General features: G+C 38.1%; 1 protein-coding gene across 4 annotated transcripts in view; it reads left to right on the top strand.

Annotated features, from left to right (window-relative positions):
• Positions 1-12,896, top strand: part of kat6b (K(lysine) acetyltransferase 6B) — an 86,334-nt gene that overhangs the window by 42,365 nt on the left and 31,073 nt on the right. For 2 of the 4 annotated variants that reach the window (XM_007898735.2, XM_042336623.1), the window contains exons 7-8: positions 2,977-3,881; positions 4,651-4,772. In XM_007898735.2, coding sequence (XP_007896926.2) covers positions 2,977-3,881; positions 4,651-4,772 — 1,027 coding nt within the window. Of the gene's footprint in view, positions 1-2,976; positions 3,882-4,647; positions 4,773-12,896 lie in introns of all 4 variants that reach the window. The other 2 variants (XM_042336625.1, XM_042336624.1) reach the window with 2 other exon arrangements.

Raw genomic sequence — 12,896 nt, 5'->3', positions numbered from 1 at the left:
AAGAATAATATAAGACTTTCACCTGCACAGCTGTGTGAAAGAAAATAATAATAATAATAATAATAATAATAATAATAATAATAATAATCCTTGCATTTGATATAGCGCTTTTCACGTCGGGAGGACGTCCCAAAGCGCTTCACAGAACACACTGTAAAGTGAATTGACTGTATATTTGTGGGCGAACGCGGCAGCCAATTGCGCACAGCAATGTCCCACAAATAGTCGTAGATGGAAAATGACCAATTTAATTATTGTTTTTGGTTTTTGGAGGGATTATTATTAGGCGTGTGGAGTAAGGAAACTTGCCCAAGGTTTCGCCCTGCCTGGAATTGAACTCAGGTCTCTCACTTGCAAAGCGAGTGCTCTAGAAAAATGACATCTGCCATTGCCTAGATGCCTTTCACATAAAATCTGTGAATTTCACCCACAATTTTTGCTTTAATTTTGATTCATTCTGCCTTGCCACATCAGATCGGAATGTGCTCCTCTGAGATTTTGTTGGCATTTCTCAGCTTTCTTCAATGCTTAATTTCTTCTAGTGTATATGAAAACATATTCTGTATAGTTTTGTGTGTATTTTTCTCATTTAGTTATGTCCTCTATCTGTATATTGTTCAACTGAAAATATTCCATTCATTTACATGAATATTTAGCCTCCCACAAAAATGCCTCATAACAGTTGACTAACTCAACTTTGGGATGCTTTTCCTGAATGCTTTGAACTAAACTCCTTCATTTAAGTCAAAACCTGATCTCATGAATATGGAAATTATATCCTGAACTCCCCCCTAAAAGAGGTATTTGATTAAAAAAAATCCAAGAAAGCAAGACTTGATATTATTCCATAGACTGTTTGCTACCTAGCAATAACCACCCTAAAAATAATGGCAACTTCACCCTCATGGGTATCAATGCTTGCTTCGTCCTCATAAGCATCATTGCCAACCTTTCTCTTACATCGCACATTTTTCAAAGAAAAAAATGGAATCATTTATTCAGATATTCAGCTGCATTCAAAACCAGAACAAGAAACAGAACTAGATTTTTCTCCCTGGTGTCATTTAGATCAGATAACTCAGTCTTATTCCAAATGTGATACAGGTTACAGATTTATAATTTGATGGATTGCAGTCCAGATGTTTTCCAGGAGTTACAAATGCAATTTTTTGAAATTTGCAAAAATACAGCTACATGTCAGGTTTGCTCAGAGTGCAAAGACACAGTCCTGAGGCTTCAAAATTCCTTGGCAGCAGACCTTATTTTTCAGTACTATGTGTCAGGTCTTGAGTAGCTGGGGCGTTCACACTTTGTCACTAAGACCTTATACATAATTGACAAAGATCGCAGTGTGTATCTATTCAGACGAGTTTCCAACCACATAAACAACTTGCCAAATCTTACAAATCCCTTAAAGGTTACATCCTCTTTCATTTATCTGTTTGTCTCCCTCTCTTTCTCTCTTTCACCCTCTCAATTCAGTCAATCATGTCTGAAAGTGCTGTCTGGAAAGCTGAACAAATTATGTCTGTATTGTGTTCCCTCCTATCAGTTTAGAAAGTTTCTTTATGAGACAGGTATTTCACTGAGAATATTGCAATGGTGTGTGAATTATCACATAATACAAGGAGAGGGGAACATCAGATTAAATTCATTTAAGTTATTTACTATTCGGCAAACACTTCTTCTCATTGAACCTTGAGGCGATGATGTTGTCCAAATGAATAACAAGATGACCTGGATATAAGCAGTGAGGAATAATCTAGGCCTTTTACAGACTTGGAATGCAGATCCTTCATAGCTTCTTCCAAAAAAANCCACAATTTATAACTCTTATTTGGCAAGTAAGGACAGTGTCTCAGCAGATGTTCTCCACAGACAAGAGGTCCATTCTTGTTATACGTTTGAGGTGTATTGCACATTTATGCGCTCTCCCGTATTGATTTTTGCTGTTTGTATGTCCAAGAGTGGCTAAGAGAAGCTTAAAACTAACCAGCTTTTTTTTTGGTGAAGGGTCACATCCAGAACATTAAGCTTTCTTTCTCTTTCAGATGTTCAGTGTCCTGTTATGGATTTCCAGCATTTTCTCTTTTTTAATGTCAAATTTCTAGCATTCCTACTTTTTATTCTTAAATAGAAGAAAAATAACTATGTACAGAAATTGTAATCTTAGAAAATCACTTATATAATATCAATCGTAGATATATTATTACGATTGACTGGTATCGCAATATCTCCCAGTGCTTTAAACATATTGCAGTGCACTGTTTAAATTGGAAAAATGGACATTTCAATTATTTTGCTAATGTTTTGTTTCTGGAAAAACAACACTTGAATAATGAATGTATTGTAAAATTTCTAATGTGATTAATTAAGATTATGATGATTTGTTGCATTGAAACTGAATGAAGGATGTCACAGTGATGCAGCATGTTGGCGTGCTTATACACTGTGCCACAAAATACTTGGATGCAGAATTTATACTTGTGAGGTCTCCATATGGGGAATGTCAGATTGTGAGCCGCATCTATTGGAGGATGTTCAAAAGAGGAGAGGAACTTCCCTTGAGGGAGGAAATGTTGGAGGATGAGTCGATCTGTACTACACTCACATACCTCCAATTTTCTATACTTAAGGTGGCATTGCAAGTAGATCTATTGCCCTACCCCTTCCAACGGAGGAAGTTGTGCTATAAAGGAGAAGCCTAAAGGAATGAGGAGAAAATAGGCCAAAAAAATGAAAGAAAGAAAAACAAACCAATAATTATATATGAAAATGTACTGAAGTCAGCACTAATATCAAATAGAGAGACTGTATTGGAAATCATAACTGGACATTTGTATTTGTAAACCAAATATAATTGGATAATCTGCATTTTTTTTATTTCCCCCATAAACCACTCATTTTGGAAACCTCCCAAGTAGCATTATGTGCTCCTTTATAATGAGTAATGTTTTTCTTTGTACTTTTCCACAGATCTGCAGCCAGTGATGAAGGATCCATGACAGTGGACACAGGAAGGGGGTCACCTGGTAGGGGTCAAAAGTCTAAAGTCTGTACCACACCTTCATCTGGTCACGCTGTGTCTTTGAAGGACTTGAGCAGCAGATTGACTGATACAGACCCAACCCTGGCTGGCGCCACTACTTCCACCTCCATATTCAAAGTTAACAAGAAAACTAAGGGTCTCATTGATGGCCTAACTAAATTTTTTACACCCTCACCCGATGGCCGAAAGCCGAGAGGTGAAATAGTAGACATTTCAAAACACTATTGGCAGAAGAAAAAGAGCCCTCTGAAACAATCTGGCAATTTTAACTCTAGCATGTGGTCAACAGGTATCTCTCAAAAATTAACCCCACTCTGTCAACCCTCTCCCACATTCCCTAGTCAGAGCCCCACTTCACACAAATCCAGCACTTCTACCTCTGCTAACTCCCCCCAAAGTTCTTCCAGCCAGTCAAGTATACCCTCTCTTAGCAGCCTTCCCAACAGCAGCCAGCTAAAGGGACTCTTTGATGGACTTTCTCACATTTATACAACTCAGGGAGAGCCTCGCAAAAAGGGACTTCCCAATTATGCACCACCTAAGCGTAAGCAACATAGGCCTGAGTTGTCTCCTAGATCCAAAGCCTGCCCTCATTTCCGAGAAAAGCAAGGTGTTAGAAGTAGTAGCTTTGTGTCCCCAGCTTTTTCCCGTGGCTGGAGGGCTTCCAGGAGGCACTCCTTTAAATCTGTTGTGTGTTTCAAACGAACTTCTTTCCTTGTAAAGCACAAAATATTAGGCAGATTAAAATATAGAATGACCCCTCAAATGGGGACCCCCTCACCAGGGAAGGGGAGCTTGGCGCACGGAAGGATTAAACGTGATCAGGACGATGGTAAGCAAAGGTCAAAGCTCCAACCCAACCTTCGTCCCGTCCAATAAAATTTTACTCTTATTTTGTCACATAGGTCTTAGCTTTTCTATTGTTCCTTCTTCACTTTTGTAGGAAAGCAAACAACAAAACATCTTGTCCATTTTTCTTATGCTAACTAAATATCTAACATTGTTTTTTCAATAAACGTATCACAAATCAAGCGTCTTGTTTTTAATTTGCATCTGTAGTCGCACTAGGAAACCGAATGCCTGCATAACCCTGCTTACAGCTTTGTAGAATCGCATGACCAAGCAACTTCCCATGTTTTTCCTTCACTCTCTTCCTGTCCTTTCCCAACACTAGTTCAGCCAATGTGATTTGTGATTTTCAGCACCCAGTTTTGGTAACAAGAAATGGCAGATGTTGACAGCTGTGATAACTTGTAGGTCTTTCTATTCTGCACTTTACTCATTTTTTTCTTCTGCTACATTCCTTTCTTTAAAGTGCTTTAAACTTTGCTGGATATCAAACATCAAAAATGACGGTTAAAACTGTTTAATTGCTCTGTGTTGCTCCTGCTTTCACTGCATGTCTTGTTTATTTCTTGTGATTATTAGCAATAAGAACTGTTAGATGTAGAATGCTAATTTACCAGACCTTAATAATAAAGCATTAATGGAAGTGATATGCTTTATTTAGAGCTGTTAATAGAGCATGTAATTAAGTGCATGTGATGGTGGTTTGCTCATGTACTTGAACATTTATCCTGTGCTGCTTTGGTGAACAGCAGACAATGAAGAAATGAAAAACATCAAAAAGGAAAGCACAGAGGAACTTGCAGCCAGCCACACAGACAATGTGACAGATGAGGACTTGGAGATGTTCAAGCAAGCACGGGATCTGTCACTGCAGGTGAGGCCTATTGTTTAACCATTTGAAACAAATTTCACGACTCTAAACTGTGTTACTATTCTGCACATAGATTCATATGATTTTGTTCTGCATTTGCTAAAATATTAGCCTTTGTACGTAATGAACATGTTTGTTACCTACCTACATTTTGCCTACTTCATTGGTGTCTCAATCACAGATACGTTGTGAAGCCATTGCATGAGTCCATGCAAAAATGGTAAGTTTTAACAGTAAATGAAATGCAAACATTTTGGTGCATCTTCTATCTATCTTCTTCTATACTGATAATAAATCTATCAATCTATCTTCTTCTATCTTATGGGTCAGATAACTTTCTGAAAACCCCTCAGGCTTCGCTTTCAGGTTGTATGGTATCATCTGACCTCATGTATGTTGTAGGCTTTTACCAGCTTCCAAGACAACTTTGTGTTGAACTTGTCAGCCTGCTGTACCATCTTATGTGAGTTATGACATTGAAATGAATAGAGGCTTAACTGTGGAGACTAAATATAAAAGGAGGGCAGTCTAAAAGGAATGCAGATGCATTGCATGAAATTTTATTTTATTGAAAAGTGAAGGAATTAAAGGATTAACTGGAAGGCAGGAAGTGTTCACATGCTAATATATGAACTAAGTAGTTCACGCTTGGGCTTCGTGTGAAAGGTTTAGGCGCATTTTAAATTTAGACCAGTGGCTAGCTAATGTGCTTTAACCCAAATAGTTTCTTTTGTGGTATAAATTCCATGAAGTTAATGGGAAAAGGTTAAGTTTTTTAAAATTGTTACGATTTATGAATTACAGTGTAAAATTATATTTGTAATAATTAAGACCGCCTTTGCTCGGTACTCCAGATGTCATTGCATATGATTTATTGTCAAATTTGTTCATGAAGAAACCAAGAGGTTGTCCAATATAATGTTATTTTTCCATATTTAGCATTTGGCTTTCTTTACATTTGCTCACACCAGTATTTTCTTGCCATTGTGATAAATGTTATAAATGTTTGAAATTTGTTGAAAAAAATCCTTGCAGCAGAATGAATCAAAATTCACAGTGAATAGATGCATATAGATGTTACCAAGGACAGGTTTCAACCTCAGTCAATTTATAATTACGTGGTAGATAGGTGTCACCAATTATAATAGTAAAGTAGGTGCCAGCCTGAAACACTGTCACTCGATGACAGGACTTTGAACTCACACGTTCCAGGCTGATGCTCCATTGCAGTGATGGCGATCTTGTGCTAACCTTTAGGTGAGAAGTTAAACCAAGGTCCTGTCTATCTTCAGGTGGACATTAAAGATCCCATGGCACTGTGTTCAAAAAGTGAGTTTGTCCTGGCATTCTGGCCAACAAATAAAATTGGTCATTTGCTTCATATCTGTCTTGGGATATTGTTGTGATCAATTTAGCTGCTGGGTTGACCTGCAAAATATGCAGTCACTTTGCAGTATATCCTGTAAAACCCTTTGAGGCGTCCTCCTAATACGAAAGGCGCTATATCTTTCCGCATGTGTCAGACACCCAGCTGACCAAACAAAAATGCAAGGATTATTATTAAATGGGCCTGCACTACATTGACCACAGACAGGAGTTGAAGAGGTGGAAAAAATTATTCAGCAAAAATTATTTCCTTCCTGGAAAGAGCACTTGTTTTTGCAGCTCATCCTTTTCTAATAACTCTAGGTCCTTTTCTTTAGAGTACAATTTGCTACACTGGCCATGAAAAAATGCCAAAATATTAAATCAAGCAGAATTCAGAGAGTTACAGATGAAGTTCATTAGCTCATGCCCTTTAGATACAAAATTACTCGGTTATTGTGAGTACTTGATTAGCAACTTAGATGCGATGATTCTCCATTGAGTAGCAAATTACTTTCAACTTTAAACTAAGGGAGAAGATAAAAGAATAAACTTGTTCATTTGAGAGATTAATGAGGATGGCCATCCATACCTAATAGCTTAGAGCAGCATATAATATATTGACACAGCAGGTGGTGTTAGCCAGTATGTTGATTGCCTACAGAGTATCCCTGACTGGAGGCCAGGTGGAAGGGATTGAACTGGCTCATTACACAAACCCATATCAGTGTGAACCGATGGGCGAATAAGAAACAGGGAATCTACCTTCCTTTTAGGCTAAGGATATTGCAGAGTAGCCTAAGAGTAAAGGGAAAATAATACTTTAAACATTACTGAGTCTCACTCTCAACAGCGATCAAAAATAATTCAGTCAAATTTTGCTATTCCCAAATCAATTTGGAGGAGTGCAAAAGAAACATTGCTATTCATATTAGAGAGAGCACAGCCACCTATGCTACTAGAGATCTTAATATAGAGGATTAAAAACACATTGCAAATGTGGTATCTTTGGATGAAGGGCAAAGTAAGAATGTACTGCCTATACATGAATTAATAAATAATCATTACATTTGGTATAGCATTTTCTTCCAAGTTACTTTTTCTGTCATTTGTCCTCATCTTAATTTAGGGGAGTGGGTAGAATGTGAAAAATGGAATATGATATCGAAAAATGTGGTGGTGAGAATTGGGTGTGATTGATGCCCTAAGTGATAGATTTCTCATTGGAGTAGATGAACAAAGATCTGGGGGTACAAATGAGATTACGTGCAGAGAAATCTGTTAAAAAGACAAACAGGTTGCTGGACTTTATATACAGAGCTAATGAATAGAAAAGTAAAGAGGTTAGGACGCTGGTTAGGCCACGGTTGGAATATTGTGCTCAGGTTTGAGCGACACATTGAAAAGATATTAGTTTTGCAGCATCGCTTTACAAGGATGATCCTGGAGATTAAAAGATATAGTTATGAGGAGAAGCTCCATAGGCTAAGCATCTTCCCACCGGAGCAGAGAAAGCTGAGGATAATATGATAGAGGTGTTTAAATTGATGAAAAGATTTGAGAGAATTAATCATGGAACACTATTTTCTCTCGTAAGTGGAATCGATGACAAGAGGGCATGAATTCCAGATTGTGACGAGGGAAATAAAAGGAGAGGATCTAGAGGACTCCAGAGGGTTGTCAGGGTATGGAATGATTTGTCAGGGCTGGCTGTTAGAGCAATCAACTGGGGCATGTAGGTGAAGTACCTTAAAGAGTATATGGAGAGAGGAGGAAATCAGAATGGATGACTATTTGGAGGAGCAAATACCAGCACAAAATAATGGGCTGAATGGCTTCCTACTGTGTCATACATTTCTCTGGTTCTGTGTAAATCTTGTTTGATGTATTTCAGGCAGTTGAGTCATCAGATAAACCTGGAGAAATCCCAGTTGTTTAATGCTTTTTATTTATCAGAGCCTGTATCCAGACAGATGTCCTATATTGGAAAATGATTTTCTGAACATTATGGTCTGGACTTTTTCCCAGGGTTGTGCATTTTCAGGTGACATTGTTCCTGCAGTTGTTCGGTCTGTTAGCCTAAAACATGATTTTATGTGCAATGCCTGTTCACTAATAGTTTGTATTCTCCTACTCAAGGTGGATGGTGCCTCAGAGCCAGAGTCGCGAGGCAACTCACCCACACTCAAAAAGATGATGTTTGACCTCCATGATCCCATGTTCTTAGTTTGCATACCAGTCTTTGGTACTTCCAACAGTTTGGGTATTTTTATCCACCACGCCTGTACTGCTGTAATTTTAGGCTTTTTCTTGTCCTGTCTGAAGAGAAGAATTTAGGGCAAAGGCAGGAATAGGTGCACGCTGCAGAGCAGTTAGCCATGGGGAGCATTTTTCTGTCCTGTCGTAGCTTCCACTATCCCCAGAAAGAAATCTGCAAGGTATCTCTTGAAATCGTTGGATCCACCTTGATGCCTTGTCTCTTAAAATTATAAGTGGAAGATGGCTAAGAAACTGTATTGAAACAAGTTCTTCAATCAATAGCTGTGATGATGGTTTACCTGATGATTGACTTTGAAATTATCTCCAAGCCATTGCTGATACTAGCTGATCAAATCACAAAGCCTTAAGAACTGAACTGCCATTTGATTAAGAGGCATCAACAACTGAGATTTGAAACACCCCATGCTGTAAAATGAAGGCATTCTAAAGCCAACACTTGGAATATAAGTAACTGGCCTGAAACTTCTATGCAAAGAAAATTATGCTCATAACTGAAAATGTCCGTTCTGAAGAATTGTTCCAAAAACTTCAATCTTGCCTCACAGGCCACTACTGTCGGATTTGATGAACAAGAGTTCCTCTGCTTTGCAAGGAAACATATCTTGGCTTAGGTTCTCGTGCTAGATGTGAATTATCTGACAACTGGCTATCCGGAGGAGACAGCTAGATGCTTGAAAGGGGTGAGGAGCCACCGTGTTGAAGGATATTTCACTTTACTGGTTGGAAAGATTAAATGCAATCTATCAAGGACAAAAATATATTTGAACCTGAACTAAGAAACATACTTTATATTGAGCTTTTTATAAGTGGGATTTCAGAAAGGTTGTTTTTTTTTGCAGGAATGCATGGTTTTGGCACATACCATTAAGCACTCTGGGATGCTGCCCTGTGTGAGGGGCACTATAGAAATGCAAGTTGTTGTTGTTGCTGCTTGATTTTCTAACAGCCTGGTCTGTTCAGTGGCATGTAACCATTTCAAATCTAGACTGAAAAGTGAGCAACATCAGCAAGCATTTTCTGAGCGAGAGTGGTTTAGCATATTTTCTCTGTAGGAATATATCTGTGCAAGCGGTTTCTCCCAACAGCATTCGGAGAGAGAAGTGATTCACAATGCAAAATTAATGACACCAAAAATAATTTTAGTAAGTATATAAATAAGTATATAACCCTGGAGGGGAAATCAGTTATACAATTAATTAAAAAGAAGGGATCAGCCCTATCCATCAGCTCCCACATCTATTTTTTTATTCCAGTTGGCAATATTCCAGTATTCCTTCAGAAAGTGCAAAAAAGGTGATGAGGTCATTAATTGTCCTTGGTTTTAAGTTTCATTGGAGATCATAAATGTAGTTATTCAAATGGTCTTTCAGAGAGTAGTGGAAACTGTACCATCTGCTCCTTTTCTTTGGTGCACACCTATTCCAGTTGAACAGGAGGAGCTACTAAACAGGAGTGCACAAGGATTTTAAGGTTGGCTGATCAACATGTCTATATGAATATATACTTCATAACTGAATTGAAAGGAATTTCCACTGTGTACATGGATCATGAAGTACATCATTGCTTCATTTTAATTTAGTTTTTTTCTCATTTTTTTAAACTACTGTTTGTAGATTTTTTAAAAAGCAACTTATTATAATAATAATAATCCTTGCAATTGATATAGCACTTTTCACATCTTCTAGACGTCTCAAAGCGCTTCACAGAATATGCTGTAAATTGAATTGACCGTATATTTGTGGGCAAAACGCGGCAGCCAATTGGGCATAGCAGTGTCCCACAAACAGTTGTGGATTGAAAATAACCAATTTTTTTCTTTTTTTTTTGGAGGGGTTATTATTAGGCATGTGGAGTAAGGAAACTTGCCCAAGGTTTCGCCCTGCTTAGAATTGAACCCAGTTGTCTTGCTTGCAAGGCGAGTGCTCTAACCACTGAGCTACAGAACCCCACGCAATCAAAGCAACTTCAATTGAAAGGTGCTTCAAGTATCAAGTGAAGAGTAAACTGAAGGCTTGGGGAGATGTTCAAATTTAAACTCCAGTCAATGAATGTGAATTAGTAGCCAGTCTCTAAAGTATACAGTGTTTACCTAGCCTTTTGCCATGCAAACTGTAAAGGGAAGGCACCGTTTCATCAACAGTAAAAAAAACACCTTTTGGGTCATTGTACAATGCAGGTAAATATACGTTATTTTTAAGCAAATGGATCTGAATTTGTCAGGGATCATATTTTGGTACACAGCTTGTTTGAAACATTCTTGGTATCATATTTTAGGATTTTAAATGTGCGTTCTCCTTTTATTAAATCCTTTTCATGAGGATATAGTCCCACAGTTGAATTGCATTACTCTTTATAATTACTTCTGTGTCCCATTCAGCCTTCAAAGCTATATCCCACAGAACTGTGATATTAATAAGGATACTGATAGCAACCGAGCAGAATTATCCATAGCTCAGGTATTCATCATATTGCAGCTGCTCTCTTTCTCATCTCATCCTTCCCCCTCCCCTATTTTTTATGTGTTCTGTTTTCAAAGTGGTACAGGAGAATTGGGGCAGATTGACCGGATAATGCAAAGTTTATATCGTGACTGAGCAGCGCTCATAATAATAATCCTTGCATTTGATATAGCACTTCATCAAGTCATTGGGATGTCACAGTACAAACTAAATGAAGAAAATCTCCAGTGCAAGGCAATGTACCTATTTCTCAAGCAAAATGGAAACAGAGATTGACTAGCTGGGGCTGAGAATTGTATTCTCAGGGAATGTTAGAAATGAGAATTTAAGTGACGGGCCAGAAAGAAAAAAAAGTCTATCTCCACCTCTCAAAAGTGACTCAAGGTCATTGGTTTTAAAACACCAGGGGACAACCACATCTGACAGTTTCCAAGCAAGTCGAATTTCATCTTGTCGGGAGCATAAATAAGAGAAACTAACTGGCTGGATGCACCCTTTGCTTTCCAGGATCTTTCCCCAATATGCAAGGCAGTGATATTTTAGAAGACAGCTGTTTGGTGTGTGCAGATCATAGAGATACTGGCAAATAATAATAAAAATAATATTCTTTCCATTTGATATAGCGTCTTAGAGACATCTTAGAAAATACTTCACAGAATACTAGGCAAATGGTACCATTCAGTTAGGAAAACCATCAATTTTATTTCTGCTGCTTTATATATGCAACAATACTCAGGTAGCTTCATTCATACTGGACCTAAGGGTATTAAACATCTTCATATTAACATGCAAGAGCTTGGTGCTCCTGCTGCTGCAGATAAAGGCAGGCGATGTATCTGTGAAACTAATTGATGCTTGGTGCATATTTCCAAAAGGAGTCAAAAGAGTCCACCACAGCAAAAAGGTTCAGTATCATAGAAGACCTTACATCTTGACTTCCAGAATGTTCTTGACCGTACTTTCTCCGATTGTGATAAATGTGTATCTCTCTATGTTTAGATGACTGGCTAATAAGAGCTCTCTCTCAAGATGTCATATTGTTTACCAAGATGTTAATTGGGATTTATAGTAAATCAAAGACATTCTCAGGTAAGGTGTGTGAAAGACTTGTCCTTTGCACAACGTTTGTTCTAAACTTTTCAAGGCAAGGTATTGTTACTCTTCAGAGTTTCAGTGTCAAGCTAACTGTGATGTGTAGCTCCCAGGACTGATGACAGCAACTAGATTCTTTTTTGACAAACCAAGCTCTCCGGGGATAGATCTTATAGCGACCTCCCGGACTCAACAGTCATTGAGATTCTGATAGAGTGGCCTTCAATAGACTGCCAAATCCCAAGGATGAAGGTATATTTATGCCCTCCTTTCTGTCTGGTAGTCCAGAACAATCCAGATTTGAGCAGTCTTTCTCCTGAATAGTTATTACCCAAGAAAGTCAAGAGCTTTGGACATTCTGACTCTGAGCATTGATCAACCCTTCCACAGTTCAGATGGACAGAATTCAGTAATATAGATAAGAAGGTTGATATCAAAAATCTACAAAACCTCCAATTGATAGCACGATTATTGGGAGGGCAAATGTATCTCGACTTGGCTCGCTTCTCACTAGTTTTAAAATTGCTGCCACTTTGATTTCATGGTTGATACTCCAGTGCAGCGTTGGGGGTTGCATTGCATTGCAAAAGATGTGTTACTTTGCATAAGGTATTAAAGTAAAGTCCTGTCTGCCTGTTCAAATGGATGTTAATGAACCTATGACATGATTTAAAGAGAGATGAGTGTTTCTCCTGGTGTCTGGTCCAATAATCCTTCTTTTAAATTGGTTATTCTCCCCTTGGCTGTTTATGCAAATTGGCTGCCACATTTGAAAGAGTGAAATGTAGTTGAATGGTGGAGCTATCCTATCTTTGCTGCTTGGACAGAGCAGTTTTTAAATCAGCTGTGATAGTTCCAAAAAATGATTGAGTTTCACTTACCTGTCAGTAAATCATGTTTTTCACTTAACACTGCCAATCACTTTGCTGAA

Source organism: Callorhinchus milii, unplaced genomic scaffold, assembly GCF_018977255.1.
Source record: "Callorhinchus milii isolate IMCB2004 unplaced genomic scaffold, IMCB_Cmil_1.0 Scaffold7, whole genome shotgun sequence".
NCBI classification, from domain to species: Eukaryota; Metazoa; Chordata; class Chondrichthyes; order Chimaeriformes; family Callorhinchidae; genus Callorhinchus; species Callorhinchus milii.
Note: the sequence above shows the minus strand (reverse complement) of the source record. Positions and strands in the feature narration are given on the sequence as shown.